The following is a 20,771-nucleotide window of genomic DNA, read 5'->3' as shown; positions in this document are numbered from 1 at the left end:
TTCTGTACCTTTAACTGTTGTTTTAAATTTAAAATGGTTTGTAAGAACATAATGCTTTAGAAGATTCTTTGGCAGAATATCTTTTCACTTATAATTCCATGGAACGTTGCTTTAATTAGCTTAGGTGAGAGTAGCCCTAGCAGTGTAAATATGTATAATTAGAATTTTCTAATTTCACTGTGAGATCTCTAACTTTTGAGTGGCAAACAGATGCAGTCTTTTTGCTCATGGACTTTTCTGTGGAATTGTTAAAATGCAAAAGCTTTATTTTTTTTAGTGATGACATATTAATTGCTTTAGTGTCAGAGGATGGCGTGGGATCTGTCTCCCTGCTTTCCCCACCAATATTGCTTCAGTTTATAGATCGCCAGCAGTGTCGAAAGGGAGCGCTCCCCTCTGACACCCCGTTTTCTGTTGCCCCGACCTGAGTTGGCGGTCACAGGTGAACTGTTAGGTTTTCCAGTGCTTTTTTTTTTTTTTTTCTTTTTCTTTTTCTTTGACAAGGTGGATATCAAAAATAGTTGCTGTGCAAAAGTTAGTAGTCTTCTTCAAGAAGAAAACCAATTCCTTTTCTAATATCCTGTGAAATTGCTTCATTCATTTCCTTCTTTTTAAGCCAAACGTCAGCAGAATGTACTGCTGCTTTTATCTAGTCATTTTGATATGTAAGTATTACTGCATTTTTAAAACATTGGAAAATGGTTTTCCTAGTGTCCTGCCTATTATGCTTTGTCAGCTTTTTTTGTAAGAAGCCAGTGTGTGCACTGGGGGTGTGTATTGTGTACGTGTATCATTTGTCAGTTATGCTCTGTAGACCAAAAGTGGTTAGAAATGAAGTGGTTGAGTTACTGGCGAGTCTTTTGAATTGTAAACTGATACCCGGTGTACTTTATTGTCCACAGCTTTTTTTTTTTTTTTTAAGTTTTGACAAATTGGGTTTCATCTCACTGAACAAATGTTTTAGTTGCAAGCAGAAAGTAGAATTTGGTTTAAACCAGGTTGCTTCCATATTAAAAGGAATACCATTGAAATTGTAGATTTAGGATTGATAACCACACAAGACGATTCTAACTTGACTATTCTAACCTACTGTACACAACCTGATTTTTAATAAAAACTGTAGACATGTATGATCTTGGTTGAATGTGTTTTTAAAAGTGTTACTGTATTAAAAGTGGAAAAAAAGCAAATCTGCTAAAGAGCTATCAGTTATTACTGACTGTAAAATACACTGTTCTTTGTGTAATGTGTGTTATTTTGCCAGCTGCTGCATTAGCCTTCAGAAGTATTTGGAAATTTAAAGATGAACTACATTTCTTGCAAAGTATATTCCTTTCTGTGGTATTTTGTCCTGTAACTGAAGTATAGTAATTATTTTATGGAAATGTTAGCACTTCTGTACCAACTTTGAATAAAATGAAAAATTTACATTTCTGTGGCTGAGTATTTTCTGTGTAGATGGGCTGCATGCGCGGTGCCTTCTGTGTGTCAGAGTTAAGAAAGGGTCTCCTGCCCGGCCCCAGCGGCAGTGGCTGACGTCTCCCTGGCGAACAGGTACTGGCTGGCATCTGACTTATAGATAAAACGTTGAGTAAATAAAAATCTTCAGGTTGTTTTCTTACTTCCAATTTTGAAATAATTTCAAATCGCAGGGGAGTTGTAAGACTGCTGTGACGAGCGGCGGCGTCCTCATCCAGAGGGAGCAGGAGTTAACATTGGGCTGCATCTACTTCGCCCTCTCTGGTCCGTGCGCGGGCCAGGGCCCCTCGGGCGGAGAGCATCTCCCTCTGGCCCCTCAGTACGTGGGCGGGGGGTTGTATTTTTTTTTTTTTTTAAGATTTATTTATTCATTTATTTATTTATTTATTTATTTATTTATTTATTCAAGCACTGGGTACAGTCAGAAGCGCGGGAGGGTGAGAGAATTCACCAGAGCCAGAGTGGGGAGCAGAGCAGGCAGACAGACGAAATACACTGCTGAGGGGAGCAGCAGATGCAGCAGACGCAGCAGGAGAGGTCTGCGAGCCATGTGGGACCCTCGCCCACGGCTGGGGATCAAACTGGTGCTGCAGAGGCTGCGGGCAGCTTTGCAGCCCAGTGCTCAACTGCTGCACCACCAGGGGAGGCCCGGGGTTGTATTTCTTAAGACAAGGACACTCTTTCATAAATCGCAATCATTACCAGAATCTGGAAAGTCATAGCGTTACATTATTTTAATCCAAAGTCTTCATTCAGGTGATGCTGTTGCAGTAATGTCCTTTCATCGCAGCTGATTTTCAAGCTCAGAAGCCAGTCCACTGCATTTATCTTCTAGGTCTGTGTCCTTTAAACTGTGCAAAAACAGTGATTTTGCTAACTCTTGGGTGTGATGCGTGGTGACACTGAAATCACCAGCCTTCCCTTTTCTCCTCTGATGAGTAGGAACTCGTGGGTGATTTCATTTAGTCACTTATAACCCATCACTGTGTGTTCACAGGCATAACCAGGGAGATGCCCTTCAGGCCAGCGTCCGTGTGCTTTGAGATGTGTCTCCTTCATTGTTTGAGTTCTTCTTGTTTCCAAGCACCATGGGGTGTCCCAGGCTCCGTGTGTGGTCTCTGCGTCCGTCAGGGCGGACATGTAGAAAGCAGCGGCACTGAGAAGCCAGGGCCTGGGTGCACCTGCTCACAGGGGTAGAGGCCTTCCACTGGGGCCCTTTCAGTATGCGGAGTGAGGCGCTTCAGTTCACCCAGCCCCAGAGCTGCCCCTGGCGCACCCCCACTCCCCGATGATGGTTGTGTCTCCCACTGCAAGATGTCTGTGGTGCTGACATTTACTTGTCTTTTCCAGCCTTACAACTCCTTAGTATTCATTTTTTTCCACAGGTCTAAAGCATCTACTCATTTGTTTGAAAGTTGGGCTAAAGATAGAATTCTAGATTGGAAAGTGTTCTCCTTCAGACATTTGTGAAAGACATTTGTAAGCACAGACCATTTTTTTCTGGTGTCTAGTTTCTGTGCTTTGAAATATAACAGCGGCGTGTGCTCAGTAAGTTCTTTGCTTGTGCTGGCCCTACAGTGTGGCCTTTTCAGCCGGGCAGCCTGAGTTCCTACTTGGGGTAATGATTCTCCTGTTTGCTCTGTTTTGGAGCCCCTGTTGGTTAGCTCTTGGGCCTTCTGGACTGTTCGGTCATCTGCTTTTTCTTTTTCTACGGGTGTTTCTGAATGTTATATTTCAGCCTTTCTGTTGAAAAAGTTTTTCAAAATTACTGTGAGGTTTCTAATTGTTAAGAGACCTTTGTTCCTTTTATATAGCCTCTTGTTGTTTAATGGTTGGCATAGCCACTCATCTCTGAAGATGCTGGCATTTTTCTTCTGCATTTTTTACTCTGGTTTTTCCTATTTGTGTTGGTCTCTCAAAAGTGTGCTCATCTTGTGGCTGTCTGCTTAATTGGTGCACTAAAACCACTGAATATGTGGGTGCTCTGAATCAGATGCCTTCTACAGCGTGTTTGAACAGGGTAGACGCCCTAATGAAGATTGTTAGTGATTTTAAAGTATAAGGGCCTCAGGCCATTATTCTGGGAGCTTTGTGGGGAGAGAGCACAGGGGTCTCGCTGCTTCTTCTGAACCCATGGGTTATGTGTACCCTATTTTGACAGCTGTGCCTGTGGCCCTCATTCCAGACTTCCCTCTGCTTTACTCCACAGAAGAGACCCCCCAAACCTGCACGTAGGGCTTCCTCTTGAACTCTGCGGCCATTTCTCTATTTTAGTCTCCCTCTTCATGCCCACACCCAGAGCACCCAGTATTGACAATTCCCTGATCTTTTGAGGACATCTCCAGAGTAAACGTGGTTTATTCTTGGTTTCCCCCATTTAATTTCTTCCAAAAATGTATTGCTGTTACCGCCTTTTCTCCCCCATTTTTGCAGAGTTGTTCTTTAAAACACACACAGACCCTCACCATAGTGCTGGTTGGTTTTCAGGCGTGAGCATATTTAGATGCTGCATTGAATCCTCCAACTTACTGGAAGTCCTGTTGTCCCCTCTCTACTGAGCAGGTGACGGTTGAGGTTCCATGGCCTGTTGCCCACTTCTCTTCTTTGCTGAAAGAAGGCAAATGACCAGAAGCACACATAATGACACATAAGACATCGCCTTATGTGTGTTTCTGCTCAAAGACACCATAGTTACTACTTGTTGATCCATGAAGAGGGAACTGGGGGTCAGCAGCACCCCAGCTCCTGCCTGATGGGACCTGATTTTAAGGACACGGAATTCTCCGTCTCGCTCTTTTGCACCAGGAGCTCTGGAGGGCATGTTGGCCCTGCTCTGGGGCCTTTTTTAACAGCAAAACCACCAGCAAAAACCACAATCTTGTATCTCCTTGAGCTTATGACTTGATTTAATCCCTTCCTCCTTTCTAGTTCACGTTAGTTAGCAACTTTCTTCTTCCCATTTATTCTTTGACTTGGGTAGTCAACAGATGTTTGTCTAAGGAACATATCCCGTGTGCCAGGCCCATGCATCTGCAGTATCCAGTGGAGGTAAGGAGCAGCCTTGAGGAGGCCACGTTAGGGGAGGGCCTGGAGTCCTAAATCATGCTTCCAGGATGTTGGTGGAACAAATGAAATTCACATGGGATTTAAGGAAAAGCCTCCTCTTCTAGAAGCAGCTGGATCTTGGTGCTCTAAGCCCTCCGGTCCCCTTTGCTTCTCTAGCCATCCTCCCTGCCCTGCAGAGTAGCGCCAGCTCTGATGTCCCTTCCTCAAGTTGGTGGACCCTTTGGTCTGTTTAGCAAGCTGTGCAAGCTTGATTCTTGGCCAAAACCCAAGTTTCTGATTCTATCAGGGAGTATTTTAAAAAATTGCTCTTAACCTACCCAAATATTTTTGTTAAACTATCCACTGACATGCAGAAGGTTCACAGGCCTCTAAAATAAACTTTTATAGTCCTTTTGCCTCTACTATCAAAATACTTGGTGATTCTTACCTCTCCTGGTCTCCTTGTCCTTCCAGTGCTGCCTCCCCCCGTGCCGTGAGGGGGTTGAAATAGGAGGCGAAGGCAGGAGCTGGACCCTGCATGAAGGAGAGCCTTCAGCAGGCGCAGCCATGTCTACCTGATTCCCAGGCTCCCTATCAGTTTCATGTGCTTTGGCATTTCATTGACTTGCTGCCATAGTAACCAGGACTCCTGCCAGTCTTCCTGTTTCCCATCTTTTATTCATCTGTAAGTGCATCTGGGTGGGGGTGGGGGACGGCTAGAAATGGAAAACTCCCAGTAAGCAGGTAGAGATTCTGGAAATGTCTTCAGGACAGCAAGTCCGGTCACCTCAGGGAGGGCAGCCTTTCCAGCCGCTGGCACAGCGTCAGCCACAAGCAGCCTGGTGGGAGGGGAGTTCACTGCTTCGTCTACATAGAGGGTTCCGTCGTCACCAGGGAAGCAGTCTTTCGTTCCTTAAATCAGAGTCAGAGGAGATCATTGCTGAAAATCACTTGTGAACTGCAGTTTGGCCACAATCATTCGTTTTTGGAGTGATGACGAGAAGCCAACCAACTTCCTGGTTCTCACATTTGTCGGCAAGAGCTGGGGACCTTTAACAATGCCTGCGCCCAAAACTTTTTGAGGGGTAGGCCGGTTGAACTGAAGTATTTGGGATCGAGGCAGAGACGTCCCATCGCTGAGGCTCCCAGGTGCCAGCAGCTGCAGGGGCACCCTGCTGGCTCCTCCTTTTCCCTTCGACTTAATCCAAGGTCAAGGAGCGGTGGGTCATATGCAAATGAGCCCCCAAATTTGCCTTTGTGACATCTGCATGATGGGCCTTGACTTGAGACCTCAGAAACAAGTGGATTAAGGAACAAAACTGCTTTGTGGGTGACTGCACAATCCCTGTTAATCTCTGCACCTTCATACAGAGTTGGGGCTCAGGCAGTCAAGATGCCTTCCTGCTGCGTAGCTTAGTCGTTGAACTTGTTTATGACCTTTCTGATGCCAGTGCTGGTGATGGTGGCGCGGTGTGGGCCCGCTGCAGGGGTCCTCTCGTGGGTGCCTACTCGTGGAAGCCGAGTCCCAGTTTAAGGTTCACAGGCACGTCCCTGCCTTCAGCCAGAGGCACCCGAATCTGTCCTGAACTGGAATCATTTCTCAAGAGCTGTAGAACGGGCAGTGAACGAACTTGAGGTGGAGTCCAGTTCCCTGGTTCCCGCTCACTCTCATGCACTATTGATTTTCCTTAGGTTTTTCAAGCTTTCAGTGACACGTGGCGGCCTGGAAGGAAGTCTTGGGAGCTGCTTTCAGAAGCTGCCCCTAAGCATGTACCGCTCCTCTTCGAGTAGTTGGAATTCAGTGGTCCTGAGACCTAGTAAATGAGAATTGGGGCGGCAAGGTCACTTGTTTTCTGTCGGCTGCATGTTTTCATTGAGCGCTGCGAGGGCTTGAGCAGAAATCTCTTCCTGCCCAAAGCTTCGCAACCCTAATAGTATCCATGGGTTTCACCCAATGAGCAACACTGCAGTTGGTGACCTGAGATGAGAGGTGAGGGGCTCCGCGGTGGGGACCGTAGACTTGCTGCGAGCCCTCGAGCCTGAACAGCCAGGTTGATGTTCACTAGGTTGGAGCCCGGGAGTTCACTTGATGACTCAGCCCGTGGGGACTCCATTGTGCCTGGGTGACCGGCTTGTGGTTTTATCTGTGGTGCACTGAGGCCCTGCTGGTTTCCCTCACCCTGTCCTCATAGGGCAGAGGTCAGCCGCACCGTACAGTTTGGACTCTGTTGCTGTTCTGCCTCTGCCGGAATCACAGACCCGCGTTCTGCACCAGGGGCGCCCGGAAACGCGTGAGCTCCTGTGTGCAGACAGAACTGTGTCTGCAGAAAACAGGGCCCAGGGGTGCAGGTGTGCCGACCCGGCATGATGGGCCAGGGATGTGGCACAAGTGGAGCCACCCTAATAATCAAGAAATATATATGCCCCTCCTCCATCTTTCTTTTTAAACTCTTGTATAATTTGAGATTATAGTGAAACAGATGTGGCTACCCAAGCAGTCTGTGATTTGGCCCTTTTCTACCGAAGTCAAACGGTGTGTTTTGATATTTTCCTATGTTCTTGGCAGGTAGCTCCTCCCTTTTTTTGGACAGAAGAAAATCTTTTTATTTCACTAACTCTGACTTCAGAAAAGGGGTCTCCATGTTTCAAACTGTGAGCACTTGAGTTGGAATTTAAACAAGAGAAGAGGTATTGAAATAGATTCCCTTTTAATCAGGTAAAATTGAAATTAAAATTTATGGTTTGGAAAGATAATCAGAAGACTGTAGTCAATCAGGGTGTTTTGGTTTTCTTTTTTAACCTTGCTCATTCATTCTCTCTTTGGGTACTGCTCAACCTCTTAGCGTGCATTAACTGATGCACAAGACATCAGTGGTCAAGACACAGCCATTTCAGGGAAGCGAAATCCTACCCTGGTGTTAGTCGAGGCGCTTCTGTGAAACATGGGAATGTCTGAACTCATGAGATTTGAGGAGAATTTCGTCTCTGTGTTGATCAGAACAAGTGCAGAGACGCCCGCCTGCTGTGACGAGGAGGCATTGTCGCTGCCTTCTTACCTGCTTAGTGTCCGTGTAAGAGATTTTGGCCCCTATTTTTATTGTTTTCAGAAAATTTCTATTTAATCAGGTTAGTTAAATACATAAATCTGTAATTTTCAGTGAGAATTTTTTAAAAATCCATGGTGGGCCATGATATGAAAGGAAAGTGAAATGTCATTTTTAAACCGTGAAGCTGGGACTGAATGATTCACAGCATCTTAGTTGTGTTCATCAGGAGCAAGTTTACAGAAAAGGTGACTTTTCTTCAGCTCCTGGAAGGCAGACTTCAGCTTTCCTTGCACTGTCTCTTTTCATCTGATCCGAGCGCGCTCTTGGGAACCTTCCTTAGGTCCGCCCCGAGCCCCAGCCTCTCCACCCGCCTCCCTCCCCGGGTCTTTAAGCTGCATGGACTCCTTCCTTGCCTGGGTCACCCCCCAAGCCTCCCACCCCCCACCCAGTTGTGTCAGTGTCCCCTCCCTGGCATCACGCTCTCCCATACATCACCTGCCCCGGAGTCTCAACGCCGTGGCCCTCCCAGTCACCACATCTGTCCACCTTGGCTTGTTTCGTCTATGGTGGCGTCGCCCAGTGCCAGCGCCCTGGAGGAGCGGGGGCATAGCCGCCGGCGGGGCTCACAGCACCCTGCTCTGGCTGTTGTAAAAATCTTGTATTTTCTCCACTCAACTCGTCTGCAGTCTGCCTACCAGCTCGCTCTGTCTTGCCTCTCCTGAAACATCGCTCCCGCTCGGATCCCCTGCTCTGGTGCCTGCGCTTTCTCTGGGCTACTTCACGCCTCTGCCCCGGAGCCTCGCCAGGCCTGGCCTTTCCCTCGCATCCACCCTGCCGAAGGCCTCTCTCCCCTGTTTCTGGAGACATGCCTGCTTCTCCTCGTCCTGTCAGTACCTTTTCTGCTGGCTTCTTGGACTCCTGGGCCCTTGTGAACCCCCACGTGATTGTGCGCCCTGCGGTTCTCACCCACTCCTGCTGACCCTCTGCGCAGGTGACTGTGAAGTGTGTAATTCCAACCCGCCTTGCTGTGAGCATCAGGTTTACACCTGCCGGGTCAGTCCCGACATCCTGAGCCGTGTCCTCCCCCGCAGTCCCCAGCCAGCTTCCCCAGGTTCCCTTAAGCTGTTCCCCGCGGTCTCCCCGGCTCTACCAGGATGCACTCCTAAAGCCCTTCTGCCAGCCGGTGCTGCCTCAGCCCGAGCTCGGCCTGCTGGCATGTGTGCTCTGCCTCGGCCTGCTCATGCAAATGTCCGCACTCATCGGTTAGATCCTTAGCACCGTGAGGGTGGAGCGCACCCGTCCTCCCTGGTTTGGTTATCGTCTCCCTGTTTCTCTTTGGGGACAGCATCTGGTTTTGGTGGGATGACAGCCCCGCCGTCCTGCCTAGGGACATGCTTCCCCGGAGTCTGGCTGTTGAGTCATGGCGTCATGGGGCCGGGCCTGCAGGTGGAGGCGCGGACCCGTGTCCTGAGGAGCCACTCTTGCAGCCCCTGGGCGCTGTCCCCGGCCCCAGCCCACTCTGCAGATGTCACTTCGCACCCGGGAGCGCTCCCCCGTCCTTAGCATCGTGTCTCTTTAAATTTTAAGTTTGTATTGCTTTTGCCGAGCGTTCTCTACCAATAGGGCTGTTAGAAGAGAACTGACCACGCTGAAGATTTCTAGAAAGTTGTCACATTGATTCTGGTGTTTTTTGTTTTTTGTTTAAAAAACAACCCAATCCAGCCAGAGACCGCTGCTGCTTTGAAACGCACGCTGGAAGCTCTGATGGACAGAGGGGCCGTTGTGAGGACCCTGGAGAACCTGGGTGAGCGCGCCCTCCCCTACAAGATGTGCTCCCACAGCCAGCGGCACAGCAGAGGAGGGTGAGTTTCCCCGAGAGTCCCTTGAAGAATGTCTTTAGGCTCTGGATGGAGTTTTATCTATCTTAGACATGGTGCTGGTTTCACAGGCAGACTCGGGTTACCAGGGAGGGTCCTATACCCCTCTGGCTGTGTTGCATCAGGAGTCGGGTGTGGTCACAGCGCCCAACCGAGTACTCTGAGCTTCTGATGGGGCGGTGGGGGGGGGGGTCCTTTCTTGTCCACCTGAGCCCTGTCCTCCCCTGGCGTTTCTCTAACTTGGGCCTTTGAAACACCCCAGGGAGCAATGCTTTGTCCACATAGTGAGTGCGCGCTTAGTGAGTGTGTGGGCTGCAGGTGATGAGAAGCAAGGAGCAAGGCAAAGGCCAGGTGATTCAGTCACGTGCATATAGAGAAACAAACACCGGCAGGCAGAACCAAACCAGAAGCAAAGCCTAGACATCTGACTAAAATTGAGGCTACTGGGGGTGGGGGTGGGGGACAGCGGGCCATGGTGGACTGGGGGGCCTTGGTCGTGGGTGTGGTGACATGCCTCTGAGGAGGGTGAGCCCAGGCCTCTGAATCATGCAGTGTTGTAAACCAGCATTACAAAGAGAAAGAAAAAAGATGTACTTCTTGTGACTAAAGTGTTTCACCTCCTTCACCAGTGACCACAATGTTTCTATCATGGAATTTTTTTTCATGTGTCTACGGCTGCTTCCTCAGACACACGTCAAGGATTTGATTCTATTGTAATAATTCTCCTTATAGAAAATTCTTGAGGTCGGTTTGTTGTGCTGATTTGAGGCTTCTCTATGCCCTAATCTTCCTTTTTCGTAGCCACAGTTTCTGGTTTAAAGGAAGAATCTTAACTCATTTTTGAGGTTTCTGGAGGGAGGCCGTGGAGACCCAGGGTGGGAGGACCCCCAGGTCTCAGGCAAGTTATTCAGCATCTCTGCCTCCCACCCCTGGACCCTGAACTCCAGTGGCCGTTCTCCCACCCCCGGGGTCATGGGGACCGGTCACTGTGGTCCTGAAGATGCTGCCATGGACGGTTCTGTGATCAATAGCCCCGTTGCGGTGGGGTGTGAGCTGCAGAACCCATCTTCCGGGCTGCGCCCTGTTTTGTGCTGGGTTCAGCTGGCTTCTCGAGAACACCTCTGAAGAGGGCTCTGAGGCGTTGCTAGGCAACGTGCAGAGCACAGCGGCCAGTCCTTTCCGAAGCACGTTACTGGGAGGGGGACATGGGGTAGCTGACATTTTTTTGTGACGTACCACAAAGAGCTTTGGCCTTCACAGCCAGGCTGTGAGTCTTTTGCCTTCTTCTTTAACAAGGTGCCTATATAAAATGTGGCCACGCACTGCTGGCCAGCTTCTCTGGGGGAGCAGGGAGAGGGAGCCTGTGCTTCAGGCCAAGGTTGGGGGGGGGGGGCACCTTCCCTCCCCCTCCCAGTGACGGGCCTGGCTCTGCTGAGGGTCAGACGGCCGTCCCTGCACTTGCCCTCGCCCAGCGCCCGGGGAGCAGGGCACTGCCGGAGGCCCCCGAGAGCCCTGCTCCAGCTTGGGTGCTGCTCAGGCCTCTGGCCGGGCGGCTGTGGTGATGCCGTTTCTCTCTTATGGGTGGAATTGGGGAGAACTCGCCTGGGGCTCAGCCCAGACCACTGGTGACGCTGCCCCCCATTCTGGACCCCAGTCCAGGGACTCGCATCCACCGAGGACTGTGCCTGGCCACTTAGTTCGTTTTCTTAAAAGGATTTTATTTCTGGCCATTTACTTCCAGCCACCTCAGCAGAGTAGGAGCGCACTCTTCAGGGAGGTGTGTGTTGTCTTTCAGGTGGTGATGGGAGATGGTGGTGCCCAGCCCCCCATGGGGAGATACTCGTTTTATACTTGTTTTTGAATAATAAATCTCTTTTATTTATTTAAAGTCGTGTTTTCTGAACTGTGTTCTCTGAAACACTAGTTATATGTAGATGCTCCACCAAAAGTGGTGTGTGTGAGTGTGGGGGCGTGTCCTATGTGGGAATCCCTACAGGCCCTAGTCCTGGCTGGAGACTCACACAGCGTATAAATGGTGAAAAACCTGTCAGTGAGCAGCCTTTGCTTTCGCTTACCAGTTCTGCTTGACCATGTTGACCACGTTACCCTAATATCATCTGTTCGCTGTTCTTCATGGCGGTAAACAAGATGTGGTGCTGGTGTGGTTTGGGGTCACCTGGATGAAGATGAGGATTGAGTGATGTCAGGCATCTGCAGGGTGAACCCTGAGGGGAGTCGTATCACCTCTTGCCTCCAGCCGGTCCTCCCCTGGCACCAGCCCTGGGGATGCTGGCACCAGGCATTTGATTCATGTGGCAAGTTCTCTGTGTGCATCGCACGAAGCCACGGAAAGCATCACAGACAAATGAGGCGTCACGTGCCAGGGTGTGTTCAGGGCCGGGCAGCTTACTTTTACAAAGCTGGTAAGAAGAAATGGAGTAGGCTTGCCTGTTAGGAATTCAGCAGTCAGGAGAGAGTGACTGTTCAGAACAGTCCTGGAGGCCTGGGCACTGCCTGTTGCTCTGGCAAGGCTCTGGCTTGAGATTCAGATGGCACGCGAGAGCGGGATTTTAGCTGGCTCGGGAGCGAGGCTGGACACTCTCTGAGAACCCACACCGTATTCCTGGTGCTGTTGGTGTATGTGTTTTTTGCTTTTACATTTTATGGGAAGAAATGGTTTGTCCTGGGTATTCCTGGGTCTCAGGATGGTCCTCAGTGGTGTCATGGCTCCTGATCTCAGGGCATTTTCAGCTGCGTTAGGGACTTGCCTGCATCTGGCTAACTGTGACCCTGCACAGGCCCAGCACAGTGGGCTTTATCCGCCCCGGTCGACAGCCAGCACCTCTGTCACAGTGACTTCCTGTCCTGTTGGGTGGTTGCCGCCACCGTGCTCCATCCTGACTTCCTCCCCCCAGAGTCATGCTCCTGCCACACCTGGGTCAAGTGGACCTGAAACAAGATGAGGGCAGAAAAGCTGCTGAAGCACTTCAGGTCAGGACAGAGGACAGCGGGGTGCCTGGTATTTATTAGTTATCAAGTCTGTCAACCGGTTTACACCTCAGACATGCGGTCATTATGTTGCGTGTGTGTATTTGGTCAGTTTCCACTTGCGAAACAGGTGCGTTTATAGCAATTTGTCCGGAAGGCTCTTATTTTTAACCTGGGAACTTATCTTCCCGTGGACAGCTTGATGGTTACTTCCCCTGACTGGCCCACAGACTCTTCTTGAACACACACTTCTTGAACTCGGAGGGTGGGTAGAACTGGGTAGATCATTTATATACAGCTGGGTGCCTGTTAAAAACGTGTTTTAAAAAATGCTGCTCTGCATGCCACCGGCTAGCAGGTGGAGCCTGATCACCTTTATCGGGAATGGGAATGTCTGATACTGTAACTTACTAAGATTTTTTCCAGGGGGAAGTTACTTCTGCGTCAGTGCTGTGAATTTAGGAAGTAGTTGACTAGGTGGCCCTGTTGCTGTTTGGGTCAGGTCAGGGTGGAAAGAAATTGGGACTTAGGGACCAGCTACCCTGGTGGCGTCTGTGTTACCTGGCAGCACCTGGAAACCCCTGGAGCATAAACGGGGCAGGGTGGGAGGTAGGGGGTAAGAAAGTCTGGGATTCAATTCTGCTTTGGTCCCTGGGGGGGCTCCTCCACTCTCCTTTGTGTTTCACAGGGGCTTGTCAGCGCCGCAGGCAAGGCAAAGCTGGGGTTGTAGAACATTCTTACAGCTTGCCTCGAGTATGAAAGGGGGATGCTCATTGGACCCAGGCCAACCGGGCAGGCTTTCCCTGGGTCTCAGCCCTCTCCCTCCGCCAGGCACTGTGGGTCTTCCTCCAGGGCTGCGCCTGCAGTCCCAGGCTCTCTTTCCACTAGATGGGGCTGGACCGAGGCTGGGAATGGAGCCCGGTGCAGGGAAGGATCCGTGGAAGACACCCTGGGCCCATCTCAGCCTCTGCAGGTTTGTAAAGGGTCCGCCCCTTTGGTTTTGACTGTGCCTGGTCTTGCCCTCGGAGATGGGCTGACTTGGGCCCCTCTAAAGCGTGTGGGGGATGCTTACGTTGCCAGGGGGTTTGTCTGGCCTGGGTCCTTTCTCCATTCTCATCTGTTTTAAAATGTAGACAGGGGCTTGCTGCAAAGCTCTGCCGGCCGGCAGGGAAGATGCCCTTCTATTTACGGGTAAGCAGAATGATAAAAATAACCGGCCCTGTAGTGAATCAGTGGAATTTTACTGACTCCCTCCCAAATGTGTCTGCAGCTTACTCCAAGGGTGCTGGCGCGCTCAGAGGAGGCCGATTCACTGCTGTAGCTTTCCCGTTAGTGAGCTGACACTCCGCGTGCGTTCTCAGGCTGTCCTGCCAGCATTCTGCAGGCCAGCACCTGACCCCGACCCGCGGGCCCTCGGGGCAGCTCTGCAGCGGAGGTTGTGGCCAAGCTCCTAGATTTGTAAGGCTGCTGCAGCAGGTTTAGTGGTATTTAAAATGTCTGAGTCCCATCTGACATAAAAAGAAATGTGGCTTTTCTGCACAGAGGGGTGTCTGGGTTTTATGGTGAATAATTCACTGCCTGAGTAGCTCAGAGAAGCCTGAATCCAGCAAGGCCTGCCCAGTGCAGACTGGGAACTGGCATTCAGATGCCTTAGTCTCCTACCTTTGAAAAGGCTGGCAAGATGCTTCCTGGCTTCAGATCCTCCCAGCCCCTCCTCCTGTCCCCCTGTCCCCCCTCCCCCACCACTTGAGCCACTGAGCACTTCAGTGGAAATTTCCACTTGTCTGCTGGGGGAGGGGAGACTGTGAGTGAGTGTGTGACTGTCGAGAGACAGAGACAAAGAGCATAACTCAAACTCAAGCAAGCTTTTTATGGAAAAGTTGTGAATACAGGCTTAGGACTGAGCTGAAATAAAAAAGGCCACCTTGCCGTAAGGGGCATTGCAAGAAGACACCTCCCTCAACACCCGGTGTGGGGGCTGTCCAGGCAGGCTGCATCGCCAGGTGTCAGACCCAGTGACCTGGGGGCGCGGACCTCGGAGAGGAGGAGGGAGAGGACCCTGGGGGCTCCCTTGGGAAGGCCCTGTGCTCTGGGGGGCTTCATTTTCCAGTTGGGACACAGTCTGTCCTGGGGAAGCACAGGTCCTTGTGGGGTTTCAGCCTTGGGGGTGGAGAGTGTGTAGTGGGTGAGTGTTGAGAACCACAAAGCGAAACGCAGGACGGGCACATGAGCCCCTTGGAAGACGACGTGCACAGGCCTAGCTATGAAATAGTTGTCTGTTCCTGCAGCTTCTGGAAGATGGGAAATGCATCCTGTGCTGAGCCTCCTCGGCTGGTCCCACGTCTGCAGCGCTGGTGCTGCCCAAGTTTCAGGTGCTGTTCTGTGGGAAAGAAGCTTGGGCAAAGCTGATTTCCACCGCCTCGCAGAGAAGTGATGCTGTAATCAGTCACTGGAGGAGGGGAGCACAGCTTAGATGTGCACATCGCTGGGGCTTGTGCTTGCTTCTGCTGCCCGACCCCGGCCGCCTGGGCACAGAGCCCCCACCCCATCAGTGGCACCCCCCCCACCCCGTGCTGGGGACGCACCAGGTGATTGGGCTCTGCCCCAGTGATTGGCCCTGGATTGATTTAATTGGTGATCCGTGTGCAAGTGGAGAAGAGGAGCCTAGCCGTCTGGATACGCGATCATTGTTTTTCTTACCGGAATGTCTACGTGGGGCGTCTCGGCGGTGGCACCAGTGGGCCCAGGTCTGCTCTGCTGTGCCCTGCGTGGGAACAAATTGGGGGGCTGCGGGGAGGGAAGTGCCCACTGCTGTGGCGTTTGCTCTCATGTTTCCATCCTGCCTCGCTCGCTTGGTTGGGAAGAAGCAAACACTGGTTTCTCGTGGCCCTGGGCTTACGTGGCACTGAGCTTTGCTTGCAGGAGATGCTCACTCGCCATGAGGGCATGGCCCTCCGGGTGCCCTGGACAGGTCAGTGAGAATGAGGGACATTCACTGGCCGCCACGGGCCTTGGCTGTGTCTTTCCCATGTGGGAGGCCGCCTGGCCTGCTGGCCTGTGTGCTGGGGCGACTGAGTGCGTCCTGCCCTTCTGCTTGGGTCCATGTGGGTGGTGGGAGGTGTGGGGTGAGAGGTGCAGCCTCCACCGGGGTGGTGAATGCAGTGAGACCCTCCCCGCTCCTGGCCACTTCCCTTCTCTCTTTTGGTGACGTTTCCTTCTTGTGGAAGTTTCCACAGTGGGAGAAGGAACGTGGGGGCAGACGCCGTCTTGCTCACGTGTGCCCAGTCACAGACCAGCTGTCACAGCATGAAGTGACTGTCACAGCTGAGCCTGGGCACCCGTCTCCACCAGCCTCGTGCTTTCTTGGGGCTGCCTGTGGGGTCGGCCGTGGCTGTGGACGGGGTCTGGAAGGGCAAGCTTCGGGGTTTGTAGTAACGCTTCGTTTACAGAAACAGAGGTTTTCTGATGTATCTGGCCTCTGCCTTCCATCCTTGAGTGTCATTTTACCCTCATCACAAAATGGTACCCGGAGCTCTTGGTCTGTTTCCTAGGCTGCCTGCAGCGTCCGTGTCCAGGGCTGCTCGAGGGGGAGTGGAGCCGGCAGTCGGCATCTGTAGGCACTTTCTCTTAGAAACATGTTTGGCCCCAATAATGAGGTGCGTCAAATGGAAAATGGAAGAAAACAAGTCTTGCTGAGCCCCAGATGTGGAATGTGGATGACTTGAGGACTTGCCTGGACAGGAGGCTGCTGGCCTGGGCACTGCCCGCCTGGCCCTCGCCAGCCACGGCCTCAGGCTCAGCACAGGCTGTGAGGGTGACACAGCAGAGGACGAGACACACCTGGGAGACAGGCCCAAGGCAGGGAGAGAGCACGGAGCTCAGGAGAAGGCTTTGTGTGTGAAGAAGGCCCTCTGCGGAGCTGATGGGGTGGGCAGACAGGGCGTGGGTGCTGCATGTCCAGGGTCAGTAGTTCAGAGGGCCCCTTGATGAAGACCGAATGACAGAACAAATGGATGAACAGGAAGGAAGAAATGCTGGGCCCTGAGAGGCCCCTCCCCGACCTCAAGGCGGCTGATGTTACTTGAGGGAGGAAGCGGAGGACTGGGCTTGGCAAGGAGGACGTCACTTAGACTGATCTCCCCCACGGTGTAGGCCGCATTCCAGAGCCGCACTCAGGACGAGCGGTCAGTGCTTCATGCTGGACACACGGGCGGAGGCACCCCAGCGCCTGCCCAGCAGCGGTGGAAACAGCGGAACTCGGTCTCGGAAAGTGTCGCCGGGTGGGCCTGTGGTTTTCAGAAGCAGGTGCTCTCAGGGCGGGCAAACGCGAGGTCATGGCTGGAGAGGCTTGTCAGGCAGTGAGGGAGCCCGCCCCGTTTCTGTCTCATTTCTCGAGAAACCGCGCAAGTCCTCGGTTGGAGTCACTCCCCCGTGGCTGCCACCGGCCCAAGCCACCCACTTGCTGTGCACACTTGAGCCCACGGCTTCACAGAGACGGCCACATGCACAGCAGCTCACACGCGAAGTGGGAGCCCCTGGCAAACGTTGGCTGTGCCGTCCCCGTCAGCAGGCGCCCCGTGCGTGGCCTGGCCGCTGGTGCTGCTCTCCACTTGCCCCGCACCGGCAGCACCCGTCTGGGTTTTTCCACTGTAGATGAGCTGATGTTTTTCAGTGTGTGGTGCTGAGTGATGGGCCACTCTGTGGTTGCACCCCAGCTTGCAGCGGGGTGGGGGTGCTTCCTGTTCTGCGTTGTTACAGCAAAGCTGCTGCGCACGTTGTGTGCGTATCGTGTGGCCTCAGCCTCACTGCCTCGGGTGGATGCCCCAGGGTGCAGCGGCCTGGCCTTCAGCCGTCTAAGGAAACTCCCGTGGAGGCGCCCCCACTCTGTTTGCCCACTGGCATGTGCGAAGTGCCCACCTCTCCGTCTTCAGCAACGCTCGGTCGGGTCAGTTCTTCTAACTCCGGCCGCTCCAGCGGGCGTTTCACTGTGACCTGGATTTGCGGGTCTCTGATGACGCGTGGACCTTATGTGCCATCTCGCTGTGCTGCTTTGCCATTGCACAGCCTTAGTGACCTGCTCAATTTTTTTCAAAATTGGGTTTTTTTAAATTTAATTTTGAGAGTCATTTATAATATATACAAGTCCTTTATGAGACATGTGGCTCGCAAATCCCAGGCTGTGGCTTGTTCTTTCAGGTCATGACGCACGCATCCTTCTGTGGGTCCTTTAGGTAGTTTCATGTTTTATATTTAGATTTGTTATCCATTTTGAATTGATTTTTGTGTATGGTACAAGTGTAGATCAAAGTTCATTTTCTTGCATATGGAGAGCAAATTTTACAGACTGTTTCTCCATGGAATCGCCTTTGCAGCTCTGTCAAAAATCAGCTGTGTGCACACATGTTGACCTGTTGCCAAGTCTGAACATACCTGGGTGTGTGTGTGTGTGCACGTGACACCAGACTGGCAGGTCACGGCTCCAGGATAAGCCTCGTCAGACAGCTTTACCTTTTACCTTTGTTCTGTCATACTTTTCACTGTTCTGAGTGCTCTGGATTTTCATATGAACATTAGAACCAGCTTGTCCATTTCTTGCCAGGTTGGTTTTGAGTCTGTAGATCCATGTGGGGAGAACTGACACTAAATAACTCCGGGTGTCCTGCCCCGAACAAGGTGCAGCTGCCCGTTTAGGGGCTCTTCTTTCATTCTGTCAGCAGTGTCTGTGGCTTTTCACGTTGGTCTTGCACACTCACAGCCAGGTTCATCCGTGATCATTCCACACGCAATCCCAGTCTGGTAACCTGTTGTCGGGGTACAGGAATGGTGGTTGGTTTTATTCATTGGTGTATTTCTCCTTGTCTCACGGCCGTGGCAGGACTCGCCAGGGAGTGTTGGCTGGAGTGGCGGCCGGTGCCCTTGTCTCCCCCCTACCCCCAGAAGTGCCCGCACTGTCATTGGTTAGTACCCTGTGTGTTGTCGGTTTCTCAAAGATGCCCTTTGTGAGGTTGAGGGAGGCCCCTTTTATCCCTAGTTTGCCGAGGTTTTTATCTGGAACAGATAGGGAATTTTATTCGATGCTTTTTGAGAAATTACTGTTAGAATGATCAGCGGTTCTTCTTTCTTTGGTTTGTTAATAACTAAGCAAACTCATGATGGATTCCATTGATTTTCAAACGGTAAGCCCATCCTGCATTCTTGGGATAAACCCTATTGGGTCCTGATGCGTTATCCTTTTTATCTGTTAAGGCAGTCAGCTTGCTGACATGTTGTTTAGAATCTTTCAGTTACATTCATACGGGATATTCATCTGTTTTTTTTCTTTTCTTGTAATGTTTTGGTGTCTCTCTATCAGGGTAATGCTGGCCTCATAGAACAGATTGAGAAATATTTTCCTCTTTTCTGGATCAGTTTGTATCAGAACTGGTATTTTCCCCTTAAATGTGCCATAGAATTTTCTGGTGAAGCCATTTGTGCCTATAGTTTTCTTTGTGAGTTTTTTACCGACGCACTTAATTTCTTGAGTAGATTCCAGACTATAGAGACTCTTTTTCCTTGAGCAGAGTTTGTATTTTTTAAGGAATTTCCTCCAAGTCATCATATTTATTGCAAATTCATTTATTGTTTATAATACTCCCTTATCCCTTTGGTGTCTGCAGCTTGCAGTCATCATGCCTTTATCACTTCCTGTGTCGGTCGTGTGTGTCTAGGCCGTCTGCGCCCCAGACCTGCACAGGCGTGTCACGCAAGGTCTTGGGGGCCAGAGCTTGGTTTCACTGACGTTCTGCTCTCTGCTCAGGGCGCCTATTCTGATCTTTCTTTTCCTTTCCGTCATAGTTTCTTAAGGTTGATGCTGAGCTCGTTGTTCTTCTTACCCAGGTGTTGGCACTGCACACTTCTTGCTGAGGGCTATTTCCGTGGCATTCCCCAAATTTTGATATGTTGCTTTTATCTTCATTCAATTCCAAGTAACTTGTCATTTCTGTTTTTATTACTTTTTGACCCATAGGTCTTTATTTATTTTTAAGATTTATTTATGCATACAGAACTGGGGTGCAGGCCTGAGGGGTGGAGGGTGAGAGGATTCGCCAGAGACAGAGCAGGGAGCAGAACAGGCAGATTGACTGAAATACACTGCTGAAGGGAGCAGCGGGCGAGTCAGGAGAGGTCTGCTGTGCCATGTGGGTAGCTCCCTGGCCGGGGATTGAACTCGTGCTGCAGAGGCTGCAGATAGCTTCATAGGTTGCGTCTTAATCCCTTGCGCCACCAGGTAGGCGCCCCCATAGGTTTTTAAATACATGTTAATACATATTTACTTTCCAAATATTTGGGCATCTTCACAAGATGTATGCGTGAACCTCAAATCCCTTTGGGTTTGCTGGCTCAGAACATGGTAGCCTTGATGAGTGTCCTGCGTGCCCTTGAGGACCATGTGCATCCTGCTCTTGTTGGGCAGAAGTTCCTGAAGTGTCAGGCCAGGTAGTAGTGGTGACTTTTTCCACATCCAAGCTGATTTTCTGTGTTCTAGTTCTGTTGCTTACTGAGAGGAATGTTAGACGCCTCCAGCTGTCACTGTTGAAATGTCTCTTCCGTTGCCAGTCTTGGCTTTCTCCGTGTTGAGGTTTTGCTGTCTGCTGCCCACACTAGGAGGTCGCGTCTCCTACCAACCTCCTGTTACGTATCGTCTCTCATTTTCCCAGGTGATTTTCTTGCTCTGAAGCCTTTGTCTGCTATTCCTACAGCCAGCGGGGCCTTCTTTTGACTAGCTAGATGATCACCCGTGAAGTTCTCGTAGGAGTTCTGAACCTTTGTATGGAATGACACAAAATGCCATCCTTTTTTTTTTTTTCCCTCCTTGTAGCTTCCTTCTTTGCTGAGTTTGTCTATTTGCAGTTTCTGTGAGACTTTCACCCTTCGTGCTGATAGCACTCCTGTCGAATGTCCGTACTGCGTGTTTGCCGCTGTTCAGGGTTCTGGGGACCCAAAGCAAAGTCCTCGGGCCCAGTGGAGCGAGGCAGACACATCCTGTATTGGGGTAAAATGCCTCAGGGAAGACCTGAACCTGTGAGTTCGGGAGGTCACGTGCGTGGAGGTGGGTCAGGGAGGACACTGCTTTCGAAGTGGTTACAGAGGGCCTCTGACGGGGCCGTCCGGGCCGAGCTGATCGGAGCGAGGGGTGAATTACGTTGAAGTTGGGTGAACATTTCTGGCAAAGGGACAGTGAGTGCAGAGACTTTGAATGAGAAAATGCCCGGGGGAGGAGCATGGCCAGAGCAGAGTGAGTGACGTCAGAAAGGTCGTCTGCCCCGGCGGGGACACTGCAGACACCAAAGCACCT

General features: G+C 51.2%; 1 protein-coding gene across 2 annotated transcripts in view; it reads left to right on the top strand.

The window, feature by feature from the left end:
- The window catches only part of MRPS6 (mitochondrial ribosomal protein S6), a 50,758-nt gene that overhangs the window by 28,658 nt on the left and 1,329 nt on the right, over nucleotides 1-20,771 (top strand). For both annotated transcript variants that reach the window (XM_037524992.2, XM_054700297.1), the window contains one exon: nucleotides 9,294-9,433. In XM_037524992.2, coding sequence (XP_037380889.1) covers nucleotides 9,294-9,433 — 140 coding nt within the window. The remainder of the gene's footprint in view (nucleotides 1-9,293; nucleotides 9,434-20,771) is intronic.

This window comes from Talpa occidentalis, unplaced genomic scaffold (assembly GCF_014898055.3).
Source record: "Talpa occidentalis isolate TD23 unplaced genomic scaffold, MPIMG_talOcc4v2.1 talOcc4.4, whole genome shotgun sequence".
Classification (NCBI taxonomy): Eukaryota; Metazoa; Chordata; class Mammalia; order Eulipotyphla; family Talpidae; genus Talpa; species Talpa occidentalis.
The sequence above is the reverse complement of the archived record's forward strand: the minus strand, read 5'-3'. Positions and strand labels throughout refer to the sequence as shown.